The 15,101-nt window shown below is 35.4% G+C and overlaps 1 protein-coding gene across 1 annotated transcript; it reads left to right on the top strand.

The window, feature by feature from the left end:
* Positions 1-5,887: 5,887 nt before the first annotated feature.
* On the top strand, positions 5,888-10,819 carry LOC116109594. Its single transcript, XM_031395827.1, has 3 exons — positions 5,888-6,666; positions 9,539-9,649; positions 10,340-10,819. Exons 1-3 carry the CDS (start codon positions 6,034-6,036, stop codon positions 10,532-10,534), a joined length of 939 nt encoding a protein of 312 aa, XP_031251687.1. The 5' UTR covers positions 5,888-6,033; the 3' UTR covers positions 10,535-10,819.
* Positions 10,820-15,101: the final 4,282 nt, after the last annotated feature.

The raw sequence follows: 15,101 nt of genomic DNA, 5'->3' as shown, positions 1-15,101 counted from the left end.
GTTGTTCATTAAAATTGCTTTTTTTTTGGCAAAAAATAAGAGAAGTAGGTGGAAGCCTTCCTTCTAGCGCCAAAATATTGATACAAAAATTCGCACCAACTCGAGTGATCTGATTGACCTTGGTGGAATCAAAATGGATGTGTGCGTAATTAAAGATAACCAACAATTGAATATAAAAATGTGTGATAATGCAAAGAACACAAAGGATTTTTAAAGTGGTCCGGCAAGTTAAAACTTGAGCCTACGTCCACTGTTATCTTATTGCTTTTAAGTGATTATAAGAACAATGTAATATGCCTAGAATAATTTGCTAACCCCTCTCTCATTTTTTTTGGGGGGTTTATATACAAGTTTGTAGTTAAAGGGGGGAGATAAGTTCAGGATTGCAATAAGAGTTGGTTTGCAATCCTGTGATCTTCGTGACCGTGCATTAAGATTGTGCTGCCAGTAGTGTTGATCTTATCCCTTTCGAAATATTCTAAATTGGAGTTTATCTTTGATTTCATTGAACAGCTATTTAGTTTGATCGCTATGGCGAGCTTCACCTTGGTCGAGCTTACCTTAAATCGAACTAATTCTAGGTTGAGCTCTGGGGTCGAGTTTGTTCTAGGTCAAACTATCCTTTTGCGAGCTTCCAAGATCTGCGAGCTCTTGTGGCAAAATCACACACAACAGGAGATTAATGAACCCTTTTGGATATAGAGTCCATTTTATATCATTATATAATTCCTTAATGTATTTGAAGTTTATGAATAATTGTTAATTGTATAAACAATATGCAGGAAGATTGCAAAAATTCATATAAACTGCAATAAGAATATTAGGGAATATGATTAAACCTTTTTACAAAGGATTGTATAAACTTTTCACTTTTTTTTTTTTAATTATTATACGACTGTGTTTTCACCATCGTAAAAAATTTTTATACGATGGTAATTGTCTTAAAATGTCAACATATATGTATTACGTATATACGATAATAAATTAACCATCATAACTAAGGCATAAATATGTACAATGGTAAAATTGTTAGAGTAGATGCCTTAGAGCCAATCAATTATTGTAGAATTGACTATTTGTAATAATGTTCATTAATAAATAAAAGACATTTTATTCTATATCATGTAAATCATATTGATATGTATTGATATATGTCCTTAGAATGGTAGAATTGTGACGAGGGCGTCAAGTGTTTCAAATCTTGATAGTGAAAACCTTATGATCACATGTGGTGGTCATTCTAGAAATGTCAGTAGCCCCAGTATTATTCTAACCATGGACACAGATAATACGGTAAGACTATTATAGTGTTGAATGACCCTGTCGAAAGGCAGTGACTGATCTCACTTGTCAAGATTATTTGCCGACAACCTGGTGCAACACATGGGTGCTTGTTGTAGGCAAGTTCACTGGATTGACCCACTAGAGGATTCTATATAGATGGTAACCCTAGTATCTATGAAATAGATCCTCTAATAGTGGTGCATATGATCCTTAGACTTGAGATCATCAGAGTGCCTTGTGCACCGATTGGTGTAGTTTGACACTAGCCCAACATAGTTCTATTTAGAGCTATCAATATGGTGGTAATTGGTTGCATTGAGGAGTGTATCAAGACTATGGTGGATCGACAAAGGATTCATCACTCTCGGGTATGGGAGGAGTTATCTCACTGTGCAATTCAGTAAATGGCAATGACACTAAAGCTTTGGCCACAGTGGGATTGAGTTGTTGCTCAATCCAATTTATTATTCCAGTCATTGGTCCAGTAACTGAATACAAACACATTGAGAGTAACTAAGGTTGACACTATTTTTGTACCTCAATCTTGATGAGATAACAGATTATGAAATGATTTGATTGCATGATAACCATATCGTTGATAGGTAGTTATTTCGCTGAATCTGAATCTATCAGGTGGCCATGACACCTTGCTATGGGCCAATCTTGGTCTATGTAGTGAGACGATTAATTGGTGTTAATCGCGATACTACTCATTGTTGGTATGATGAGGAGCCTACGGGTCACACACTTAGAAGATAATTTAAGCATCAGTTTATGCAAGGGGTATTTTTGTCTTTTAGGAAGAAATCGTATTTTGGTAATCTCACAGTGCAATTAAATTTACAGAGATTGTAACCTATGTTTAATTTAATGTTAAAATTAAACTAGTGAGATTATACTTAAATATATGTACGCATATATTTAAATGAATTATTATTATTAATTAAATGTTAATAGATTTCATATATATATATATATATATATAATAATTAGTTAAATATAAAATACCATAACAAGAGTGTTTGGATACAAGGGTGGATTAGGGTTGAAGCCCATGTCTATTCCTTATAGGAATAGGGTTTTAACACATGCACTATATAAGTGCAAATTGTGTTAAAGAAATCATTCATTCAATCATTATTAAAAGAAAAGGAGGCAACCCCCTTAACACCCTCTCTCTTACGTTCTCCCCTTGATGTGAATCAAAGAACTTTTTCCTTTGATTCAACTTGATTCTTGAAGTCAATTAGTGGATCTAGCAAATCTGTCTTGGTTCTTCGGATTGTCTTTATGTGGATCACCGTTCGTGTGATTCTACGTTGAATTGGTAGCAAAGTATATTCAGAGAATGATATTCGAGAAGAGGTATTTGCAAAACTTGTGCATTTTTTTTTAAAAAATTATTTTGGAGATATTTATGATTTTCGTCTTCCATTGTACTTTAAAAAACTCGAGTCGAAAGAATTAAACACTTTGAAAAACATCGATTCATCCTCTCTTAGGGTTATAAAATGCCTCATGTGCTCCCGACTGACATTAAAGTGCCAACCAATACCTTAAAAGCTTTTAGCATGTCTATATTGAAAATGTATGAGGTTATTTTGATAGTGAAATATTTGTGAAAAGTTTAATGCGTATATTTAGGGCTAAGCAAAATTTTCGAGTAGACCTGGAACTGATAGGTACCCAGTGTTCCAGTTCTTGTTCCTAATTAGAATGGACACTGTGTGTGTCGGTTCCGATTCCCAAATGTATGGAACCGGTATTGTGCAGTTTTGGAATCTGTTCCACTAGTTCAAGGAACAGGAACCGACCCGACAACCAAAACCAGAACTGATATCCGAGTACCCAAGTTGGAGCTAGTTTAAGAACCATGACTTAACTGATATTAATAGGATACCTAATGGACTTAATTGATATTTATCATAAGAATATGAAACTAAGAAACGGTGTAGTTTTAAGATATTTACAATTCAACGATAGATATCCAAACAAAAATAGGGTTTCACATCCAACGACCCAAAATACCTCCACCACCAAACATTGAAAACTCAAACCCTAACTCTTATTTTTCCTTTTCCTCTCCTATTGCTACTTCTGCGACTCAGTGCCACATTTTTGTGAAGTAGGAGAAACTCTCTATATCTCTCTCCACATGCCTTCTTTAGCACTCTTTGACGTTAACGGAACGAAAGAAGAGAAGAAGATGAAGAAGAAAATAGCTCTTCAAAGCTTAGATGAACTGGGTTTTTGGCGGGAAAGAAGAAAAAGGTGAATGACTCTGAAAGGTCTAAGAAGAAGGAGAGCAGGAAGCGAAAGGTTATGGAAGACGATGACAAAGAAATAAGTCAAACGAGCTCAGAATTAGGCGAGCTTGTGAATTTGAAATTGGATAAGAAGAAGAAAAAGGAAGCGAAAGCAGATGCTAAGGTGGAAGAGGAGGAGAAGAATGAGAACTCGAATGCTATTTCTCGATTTCGAATATTGAAACTATTGATAGACAAACTCAAGTCTAAGGGTATTGAATGTTTCCAATTTAGGCCACCACTTTTATAATTTTAATTTTTCACATAGTACAGGGTACCTAGATTTGAAATCGGAACCTATAGGTTCTGGTTTTGGTTCCATGATTTAGGAACCGCATTGTACCATTTCCGGTTCTTAAGATCCAGGAATTGATACTATGTGGTTTTGGTTTTAGCTCCTTAGTTTTGGGCCGAGTACCCGAATCCGCTCAACCCTAGGTATATTCGAGAATGAGATTTACAAAAAAAGACGTGTATATATATGTATAATATCATTTCGTTTAAAAAAAATTAATATAAGATCTTTCCTATGTAATCTTATCAATATTTAATAAATTTTATTGATCTTATATTAATTTGAATAGTTGAAAATTAATCAATGAAAAAATTACTCAATGAAGCAAACTAGACAAATTAATTAGAAGAAGGAAGAGGAACCTTACACAAGAACAAATTAAAATCATTGTAAATTAAAATTACCAATTAATTAGAAGAAGAAAAAGGAACTTTATGTGTATTATAATGATGGAGTCTTAGAGAGACATAATAAATTGTATCACATAAGTCTAATATCTAATTTTAGACAATAATATTTTCTAAATTGTAATATTAATTTTATACACATAAGTCTTACTACATATCTAACAAGTTACTAATGTTATCTGACAAGTCTTACTACATATTATAATTGATCATGGATTATATCTAACAAGTCTTACTATATATTATAATTAAATTTTGACATTTAATTTAAATAATAATTTGCAATTAATTTGCCTAGTAATAACTGAACGAAATAGAGACAACAACAGGAACAAAATAATAATAGTAAAACAAAACAAACAGTAAACAAAGAAAATAATACGCGCGATTTACCCTGGTTCACCCAATGTGGGCTACGTCCAGCTGAGTCAATATTATTGCAATATGCATCACCTCTCTCATTTACAATGAATGAATTGCTCTCACACACATAACAAGATAAAAGTATGTTTATATACTAGGTTTAAGAGATTAAATCTAGTTTTACAAGGATTCTTATTCCTAAGCCCAACCAAGTAAGGAATTAGTAACTTAAAAGAAATCATATAGCGGTTATACATGGAAAAGCCCAAAACCACCTACGAGACCCCCGAATGCGTCTGCGTTACCCATTAATGCTGAAGTAGTCGACAACTCCAACAATAATAAATTTTCTTTTGCTATGACTTCTCAATCCTTATCAATATAATAGATTCTCTCCATAGTGTTAAAGGATTTTAGTTACCTTTTGTAATGAATTTCTAATAAAGAATTTAGAAGTATAATTTATATAATCAGTATGTATCTCACATATATTTGTTAATATTTCTTATAAATAATAATTAATTTTATATTAATTATTGATTCTAATTTCATTAGTTTAATTGGAATATTTTAAATTTATTAGTAATTATGTAAAATACGGTCATCTGTAATCAAGTTTCATATAATCGACTACAATTCATTCCAATCTTTATTTGTCTAATCATAATATGCTTTTTCATTAGTCTCTACCTAAATTATAAAAAAAAAAAAAATGTATTAAAAACTAGAAAAAAAAGTGTATTAAAAAAATGTTTAACCTAATTGACCCTATAAAGACCCAGTTGATTGGGTCAGGGCGGGGCGAGACCAGGGGATAAAATCATCCCCACGGGCTGGGCCCAAGATCTCTCCCCCCCCTCCCCCCCGGGAGCCCAAGCCCAAGCCTGAGGATGGGTCGAGCTTGAGGAATCCCCTAGAAGTTGAGGACAGGCTGGGGAATGGGATCCCCTGCCCGTGCGCATCCCTAGATAAAAGCTTTAAGTTTCTTGTAAATTATGTCTTAAAATTACAGTTGAACTCTAGTAAGACTAACAGAAAGTCTTACGGAGTTGAAGCTTTGGGGTAGTTTATGATGATTTTCTTTGAACTTTTGGAAGAGATTGATTAAGATGTGAATAGTCTACATCTCATTGTGATTTAGCAAAGACCATGGAGGTAATTGATTTTTAGCCCTAAAAAAAATGGAATTATTTTGCCAAAAAAAAAAAACAATACCATTGGGTGCATGTGTAGCAACGTTACAGTGGAGCCATAGTCTGCGCGGCAAGTCATTGAATTCATCGCCAGAACCTGTGACTCTCCCTCTCTAACCATCAGCCATGCCTTTTCTCCATTCAAATCATCAACCAAAACCCTGAAAAAGCTTACACTATCAACAATGTCACTCACTTTATCACATCAGCTCTTCATAAACTCACTACCCTCTTCTCGTTCCTCACTCTTCTTCGCGACCAACCCCAGAAACCCTAACCATTTCTCTCTTTTATCTCCAATCACCTCCCGCAGTCTTATCCACATTTCCCATAGTACCCCCTTCACTTTCACTCCCAAATTTTATCACTCTCTCAAACCACCCAGCTCTCACAACCCCAGTATCACACCACAGACACATGAAAGTTTCAATCTTGATTCCGTTTTGTCAGTGTTTGAATTTGTTTGTCTTGTATCTTCTCTGGTGATTGCAATTGGGTTTTTTGTGAATTATTCAATTTTAGGGACCAAAGTGTTGGTGGGTTTAATGGGGAAGAGGGTGTTAGCGAGTGGTGTGGTGGCGTTGGTGTGTGGGGTGTGGACAGGGGCGGTACTACGGTGGCGGCAATTGTGGCGGATCGGGAGAGAGAAGGGTGGAGCTGTGGGAAGTGGGAGTGTGAATTTGGTGGAGAGAATTGAGAGATTGGAGGAGGATTTGAGGAGTTATGCTACAATTATTAGGGTTTTGTCTAGGCAACTTGAGAAGTTGGGAATTAGGTTCCGAGTTACTCGCAAGGCTCTTAAAGAGCCCATTACTCAGGTAATGGAAATTCTCAACCTTTTGATTATTGCAGTGTATTGTAGAGCATGATTTAGGGAGTATAGTGTGGAATTTTAAGTTTTGATGACTTAAATATGCAGATTAGGATTTAGAAACTAAACAGCTATATGGAACGCAGAAGAATGTTATAATATGATATGTTCATATTGTAAAGTATAACAATCATAAGAACATGTCGAAAAGTGTGATATGAAATGTAAACAGCTAAACAGAATGTTTACAGTTGCCTGCTAGAGAAGGAACAACGGGAAGAAACCTAGAAGTGAGGACATTTTTCCCCTTCAAACTTTAGAGCTTTGGTGTTAGTTTACTGTTGGCAGTCTTAGTTAACATGCCCTTTTGTCTTCTTCTTCGGTTTAAAATAAAAAACGTAATATATTGCTTTTCTTGTAGAATATTTCTTTTTGTAACTTCCTGTGTGGTTTCATTACCTCAAGCATGAAGAGAAATGTGTTACCCTGTGGTAGAGACTTTGATATAACTGTAACCTCAGAACTGTGAATTTTGTAGGTCAGATTCTTCTCTATTTTGTGTGTGTAAGATTTCTTCATTGTCTTCTAGACTGCAGAATCCTTGTTGCAGTCCACTATCTATAATTGTTTAGTCAATTTAAGATGATTTTAAGGCCGACTTTCCAACTCAAGGACCATCACCAATTTACAAGGCCCTCCAAATTGGCAGTCCCTCTTTTCTATAGTTAGGGAGTAGGTGCTTTGTTTTGCCAAGCATCTTCATTCATTTAATTTGATTTCAAGGGAGTGATTTTGTATATACTTTTTTATTCTTTCTTTCTATAAGGGGGACAAAACTAGGAACTTGATCAACAGCTACTGGATTATTATATGAGTGAGAATTTCAATGTGTGCTGCTATCATTAATTTCTCCCAGCACTTAGCAATTCCTTTATTATACTGGACAATCAGGTTATCAAACAAGTTAAAGCATCGCATTATTTGCCTAATGTTGGACAGTGATAATAATGCTATTATTTCCTTAAGAAAATAGAAATATTCCTTGTCATTGCCCAAAAGAATTTTCAGATGGTAATAAAATATGTCATTATTAATATGTAGCAGTTGTGTGCTGACATGGATTAGAGAAATTGAATCAACAAACTTTCTTTGTTTTTACACACTTGCTGGAGGAGGCATAACTAGAGTGTTAATTGTCACGAGTGAGATTAGTGAGATAGAGCCTGATGGAGCTGAAATTTGATCTCTCTGAAGCTATTTGTTGGGGGCATTCCATTGAGTAATTAGTTGGTGCTGACATATTTAACCTCTTGTTATAAGAGATTTAGATTAGGTTTTTGATTTAGAGCGCCAAATCTTATTTACATAAGTTGGCATTTTCCTTCTATGTGATAGGTTCAAATTTATAATAATGAGTTCAGTTTTAAATACCTATTATCATGTTAGAATTTTGTATATGTTTTAGTGGTAGAAAATTGTGTGATCAACACATTAAACAATCTATAGGCTTATGTAAGTATGTCATTTGCATGAATTCATGATGTTATGACAAATGGAAATAAAAGTATGCATGTAATAAGTGATATAATATATACACATTACTTAAATCTCAAAATAATAATCTTTCTTTTTTTTAAATATAAACATGGTATGTATAGTGATACACTGACAACTTTAAATAACATTAGTTTTTGACAACTTCAAATAACAGGAGGATTTGACAAAATCATAACGAGAATCTCTAGGGAGATACTCTAATATGGTATAAATTAGTATCTGAGTATTAAGAACAATAGACTCAATGAAAACATTTATTTCTTTCTTCAAGACATGCTTTTATGTGTCCAAGCAAGAGTAGTGTTCTGACTAGACATGTAATATGGCCCAGGTTAGCACAACATGACACGAATCAAACTTGAAATTACACCACATAAGCAGGGCATAACACGACATGAATACAACAAGAGATTTGGTCAAGGTTGTGCTAGAAAAGTATGAAGCACTTATAGGTCGTGCCAAACAGAAAACCCATGAAGGCTTTGTGCCTTCGCACAACTGAAATGAGTTGTACTAGTACGACCATTTTATGAATGTGCAAATCATAATTATCTTAATTATAATTACTAATTACCCACCTCACTGATATCGAGTCACCAGTCAAGCTCTCACCGCTCACTTAACTAGACCAACCCACCAACCACATTAAAATTCGTTAAAATTTAGATAATTTTGATTTGTGTATATACAAAGTTGGTCCAAATGGGCTGTGCCATAACCCATTTGGGCTGTGAAACATGAAGCCCAATTGTGTTGTGCTTTGGCATGAATCCTATTTGATTCGTTCTAGAATGAAACCCATTTGTGTTTCATGTTTGGCACGATTCCAGTCGAACTTTTAAGACCATCCAACTCCGACCCTCATGCTGTGCTGTTACAGTATTTGTGCTGTACCTTGTTCTTGCTGTACAATTACTTGTCATGTCATTTCAACCCTTACATGTCTACAATCAACATATTTACTGGATTGTGTAGTGTATAAATTTTAGCTATGTCTTCTGTTGAAATGTTAATTATGAACTTCTGGCTCCACAAATTTGTTCTCCCAGTTCTTTATTTTATGGCCCAAAGGAATGCATTAGACAGCAAATCGTTGTTCTTAAAATCCAGTTTACAATATGCTTTTATCCTTCAATAGAAGTATATGATCTCCTGAAATATTGGAGCTTCAGAGAAAAATTATAGTTAAAAAATCAACTAATTGGTGTAAGAAACTTTTAATTGTGGTAGAATTGTTGTGCAAGTCTCTTAGTACACATGTTAGCTCTTTTGATTGTGCAATATATTCATTTGTTGTTTTTTCTTTCTGTTTGTGCTTGAAGGCTGCAACTTTGGCCCAAAAAAATTCTGAGGCAACTCGAGCATTAGCAATGCAAGAAGACATTCTTGAGAAGGAGCTGGGAGAAATTCAGAAGGTTTTGCTTGCCATGCAGGTAAATTCAATAACATGGCTTTTATGATTAGAGTGAATTAAATATTTTAATTCAGGGAACTAAAGTAGTTACATTCTAAAATAATTATTTCAAGAGAGGTTGGGGATTGCTAGATTATTAAAAGAAATTATTTCAGGTTTTTCACCAGTAGAGATTTAGGTGTAACAGAAATATTTAGGTCAATGTTAATTATGTTCACCTAATTGTCCGACCTTATATATATTCTCAGCCTTTCATCTTGTTGGTTTGAGGAGAAATCTCTTTACTGATTAGTAGGTATAAAAGTTGCTATTTGTATTATTGTTATTTTGTTTAGTTCTTCTAGGTAAGTCTGATACAACTTTAATGTAATTTTTATTGGATGACTTCAAAACTTCTGGAATAGCGCACTGATTTTCTTCCAGAAAGCATGCTTGAAACTTATTAAGGTTTCATCTGAAGTGGCTTGATCGGAATGACCGTGTATTTTCAGACAATGATTGAACCACAAAGGGCTATTTTAATGTACCCATGAGGTTGCCAACGGTACAAGCATTACTCTAGCCAAAATGTTGCCCTTTGATTATGTTATTACTCTTCGATGGTTGATCCTTGGCTAGGTGGATCAAATGCATTATAATAAATATAGTTTTGTGTTGCAAATTTAACTGTTGATTTGACTTCAATATTTCCTATTGAGTATATCTATAGGAGCAACAGCAAAAACAACTTGAGCTGATACTTGCTATTGGGAAGACTGGGAAGTTATTTGAAAGCAGGCGGGAATCTAATCAAGAACTGGATACACTCAAAACCTCAAATATGGTTGATGTGGCTGAACAAATGGAAACCCACAAAACTCAAGCTACGGGTTCAGGCAGGGGAAGCAACAATGACAGATCCTAGGAATTTTATAGCAGCGGTCACTACTTGAGTCATCATTTTCACTGCATAATATCAATTAACCAGTGGCATGCTTGGTTTAACTGAGGATGAGAGCATTCCATTTTTGAGCCTGGGAAACGTTTCTCAGGTTCTTGGATTGCCACTATAGAAGATGAAAGAAAAATTGATATGAAGTATAATTAATTTCTTGTTAAGCATGTGATTATACCAATGAGACAATGGTTCTTTGTGCTCGCTCGAGTTTGTAACTATTGTAATTTTATTCAATCTCATAGCTTTTTTCTTTTCAGAAGACTGATCCTCATAACATCTGGTGCAATGGTAGCATTCTTTTGGAATCTTCAAACTACATTGTTTGCTTAAAGGCTAAAGGGTTATATATAAATATTAAAAAAAAAAAAATGGAAAAATTGGTTAATAAAAGAATCGGTTTGCTGATCCCCATGAATAACTTCGAACATGCATTCACCCAGGTAAACTTAATCTCTTTTTTATGTTACAATATTCTTTTTGGGAAAATTTCAAAACATACGCCTGAGGTTTTGCTAATACTCTACGGTAACTATGTCAAAAATAATCGCAAAATACCCTTTCTCACTAACATTTTGAGCTTCCTTTACCTTGAATTTTAAATTTTTTGTGAAAACGTTATTTCACCCACACTTTTATTGAAGACGGAAAAGATTTTTCTTTGAACTAGTGAAATTTAGTTTAATTAAAATATTATTCAATTTAATTAACAACTATATGGTTAAGATTAACTAATGTTTGGTTAATTTTAATGAGGGTGGGTTAAATTTACTAGGGGTGTGCAAAATTTTCGAGTGGACCTGGAACCAACAGGTACCTCGTGTTTGTGCGGGTTGGTTTTCGTTCCCAAACTTATGGAACCAATATTGTGTGGTTCTAGTTCCGATTCCACTAGTTTAAGGAACTAGAACCGATGCGAGAATCAGAATCGAGATCTAGCTACCTGGTTCGGAACTAGTTTAAGAACTGGGTGGGTGGCAATTTTGTAATTTCTAGATGTGGGAATTTGGGACCGAACCAAAAAGCCCACCAAAAAACCCAAGCTTAGGACCAGTCCTAAAACCGGACCCAAACTGTGGAGGAGGGCCCGGTAGGGGTGGGCAAAAAAATAGGGTAGAACCGAAACCGACGGGTACCAGACTTTTGGTTCCGGTTCCTACCCAAAACTGAAAGTCATAGGGTTGGTTCCGGTTCCAAAAAACTGGAACCGCCACTGTACGATTTCGGTTCCTACAATGGTGGAACCAAGAACCGGAATCGGAACTGGGACTTAAATAAAATTTTGGGAAAATATGAGGACTTTATTGATATTTTACGCTTAAAATAAAATAGAAAATTGTGATTGGAATCATATTCATTTGTCATTTGATATTTCGATTTAGGGTTTAGGGATAAAGAAAAATTGGGCGTTTTATTTCAAATCTTCGGATTTGTCTCTTAATTATCTTTTGTTTTCTTCCCAGTAACAAAGTTCTCTGATCAATTGTCTCCTCTAAAGGTACTTTTTTTGTGAAGTTCATCAGCTATGACTCTTTTTCATCTATTTGGTTCTGTAAATTTGTGTTTTTTTATTTGGATTCTTGCTCAAAAGAGGAGTTTTTCCTATGTTTAATGAGTGCAAATCATATCAGTTCATATCCTAACCTATTTACATTATTCTTTTGTTTGTTTGTTTGTTAGACTAAAGAGTGTTTAAGGATAAGGGAGAGTGCAAAGGGAGTGAATGTTAGTAGCAAAGAGAAGAGCAGTCTGGAGAAGAATAGAGAGGAGTTGATGTCATAAGTTGTAGAGGAAATTTAACTCTCTAGACCTCCCAAGTTTGCATTTAAAAAAATGACCCTGAAAATATTTTTGAATTTTTTTTTAATTTAGAAAAGCTGACATGGCACACTTAGGATTCATTAAACATGTAAAACGGGTTAAACTGAAAAGATTTAAACATATGAGGGTAAAATCATAATAACAAAAGTTTGTTTAAATTTTGAAATTTGAAAACGAGCCCCTACCTTTCAAATCACTTAATCGAGCCATATACCCAAAAAACGACCGACGAACACATTTCGTTTTTCTGCGATTTTCGGCAACCATAATGCCTTAACTCTGGCAAATATTCGATCCTAAAGCTTCCTTACACAAAACCATGGTTGACATTCACAAAGAGAAGGAAAACCCAACCCCACTCTGAATCCTAGACTCTAGTGATGCCAGCAGTTCAAAGGCTATCGAAAAAGATGTTCTTGTCACGACCCAAAACGTGGGCCGGTGGGGATTACAAAGTACCCACTCTCGTGACCATTCTATTCAGTACTGTCCCCCCCCCCCCCCCACCCCCCCCCCCCCCCCATTTTAAGGGATTTCTTCGCCTCTCCCATGGCTCGAACCCATGCCCAAGGGGCTATAGGCAAATGGGAAGCACCATGAGTACCATCAGGCTAGCTAATTGTAACGCCCCACTTGAGGTACGTACTTAAGATTTGCTGTATTGCTTAAATTTTCTTTGATTCAGCTTTAATTGAGTTTGTATGTTGAGTTGGTTGAGTGTTTGCCTTGAATTTGGTTGAGATTTGAGGAATTTTGGAAGAACAGTCTTCGCCGCGGTGATGTTGGCTTTGAGTAAGGCGGTGTCGACTCTGTAACTTTTCGTCGGGGCGACGGAAGTTTCTTCGCTGCAGCGACAGACCAGTTGAAAAGTTTAGTGAGGTTTCTAGAGAATTCTCCATAGCAGCAAAATGACCATTCTACCCCTAATTAGTAGGAAAACTGGGGAGTAAAATGTAAGAAAATTTCATGGAGAATAGTTTAGTGTAGGGGTGTGAGTGTAATGAATCAAAGGATAGATGGAATTTCTAAGGAAGAGCAAGGGCAAAATGGGAAAGGATGGTTATAAAATGAGCTAAGAAAAGGGTTAAGTGTAATAAACCCTTCATTTCACCCATTTCCACCGCCATACCCATTCTCTACTTCCATTCAATTCTCCATTCAATTTTCCAAGATTTTTAAGGAGTTTTGGGGTAATTTTAGTAGGGCTGGAATCTAAAGCATCCTAAGGCAAGGATTCTTGCTTTGGATGTGAGTTTGTTTATAGTTGTATTGAAGTCTTATAGTGTTGTTATTGTTTAAAGTTATAGAGAGAAGACAAGACAACAAAGGAAAGGAGAAGTGTTAGAGAAGTCACTTATTCACAAAGTAAGTAAATCCAACCCAAGTTGAGATTTAAGAACTCCTTTGAGTAGAGATGTATATATGAATGAATGAATGATTGTGTATGTATTATATTTGTTGAGATAAGATGAGATGAGATTATAGTTATTGATGAGTATGGAATATACTGGAATATGAGAAGTGTTAAGATTTTATGGTGTTGAGTTGAGTTTTGAGTGAAGTTGAAGGGAGTTTGAGTAAACCCTATTGAAGTGTTTCTTTCATTAACAGGAATTTAGAGTTTATGAGAGAGTTTTCTCCCATATTGGGAAGGTTCAAGAGAAGAGAAGAGTTATTGTTACAATAGAGTTTTATATGCACATGAGTTGTATGATAAAATACTTGAGTAAGGCATGAGTAAGAGCAGAGAACCTTAATTATTGCTACATGGCATAATTGCATTTCATGATTGCATTAATGAGCATGAGTCATCCATATGCATTAATTGCATTAGAGAAAGAGAGTAGAGAAATAGTAGAGAATTTGAGTATAAGCTACTTTAAGAGTAAAGAGAAAGAGAGAATGAGCACTAGAGAACAAAGAGAAAGTAGTGCTAAACGAAAGGTTTGAGTAGGTTGTGCGATGGGGAACCTGTGAGTAATGGGTAGAGTATTCCCGCATGTACGCCGCATTGAGAGAGCGGCATGAGTATGAGAGAGAGAAGTGGTGTAGCCCGTGAGAGTGCATATGGATGAGGGCTATACCCGAGAGTACCCGAGAGAGAGAGATTATATACTCACATGGCCAAGGGTTCCGAATCCATGCATAACCAAGTCTGATCGACTAGAATGAGTAGAAGTCACGTAGTGCGGGAGCGAGTCCCGACCGTGCCTCCGGTAAGATGAGGCCGTGATTTGGGTTATGAGAAAGAGAAAATAGAGAGAAGTATAAGAGAAAGAGTAATTAAGCATTGTAAGGAAAGAATTAGAGAGAGAGTTACGGGGTTAGATGAATAGAGGATTTGCATACTAAGCATTATTTTAGTGCTCACCTCGTTGTTTTCTATGTTTTGCAAGATCTAGGCGAGGACACAGTTGGATGGGCGTCGGCAAGCGAAAGGAAATGGCTACACTGTCCACCTTGTTTTTAATAGTTTTTGTCCATGATACGAATTTTGTATAAAGAATGTATATGTTTAATGAAAGAAAAATTTTGGGCCCAACTTTTTATGCTATTTTACATGTATTTTTACTATGTATATTTTAAAAGAATATGAGTAGAATAGAGTTGTTACATTTTGGTGGATTATCCGATGAGTGAAGGTGGTCCAGAGGCAAAAGAGACAATGGCAGCACAAGAACAGAGAGAAGAATCGGAAAACAGTTCTGAAGAGGAG

Source organism: Pistacia vera, unplaced genomic scaffold, assembly GCF_008641045.1.
Source record: "Pistacia vera cultivar Batoury unplaced genomic scaffold, PisVer_v2 Contig583, whole genome shotgun sequence".
Lineage (NCBI taxonomy): Eukaryota > Viridiplantae > Streptophyta > Magnoliopsida > Sapindales > Anacardiaceae > Pistacia > Pistacia vera.
This window is presented reverse-complemented; position numbering and strand designations above follow the sequence as displayed.

Bases quoted from the DNA above. Each gene is read 5' to 3' on its own strand.
- LOC116109594 (XM_031395827.1), top strand. From the start codon at position 6,034: ATGTCACTCACTTTATCACATCAGCTCTTCATAAACTCACTACCCTCT. The intron at 6,667-9,538 runs GTAATGGAAATT...TTGTGCTTGAAG, and splicing joins TTAAAGAGCCCATTACTCAG to GCTGCAACTTTGGCCCAAAA. The intron at 9,650-10,339 runs GTAAATTCAATA...GTATATCTATAG, and splicing joins AGGTTTTGCTTGCCATGCAG to GAGCAACAGCAAAAACAACT.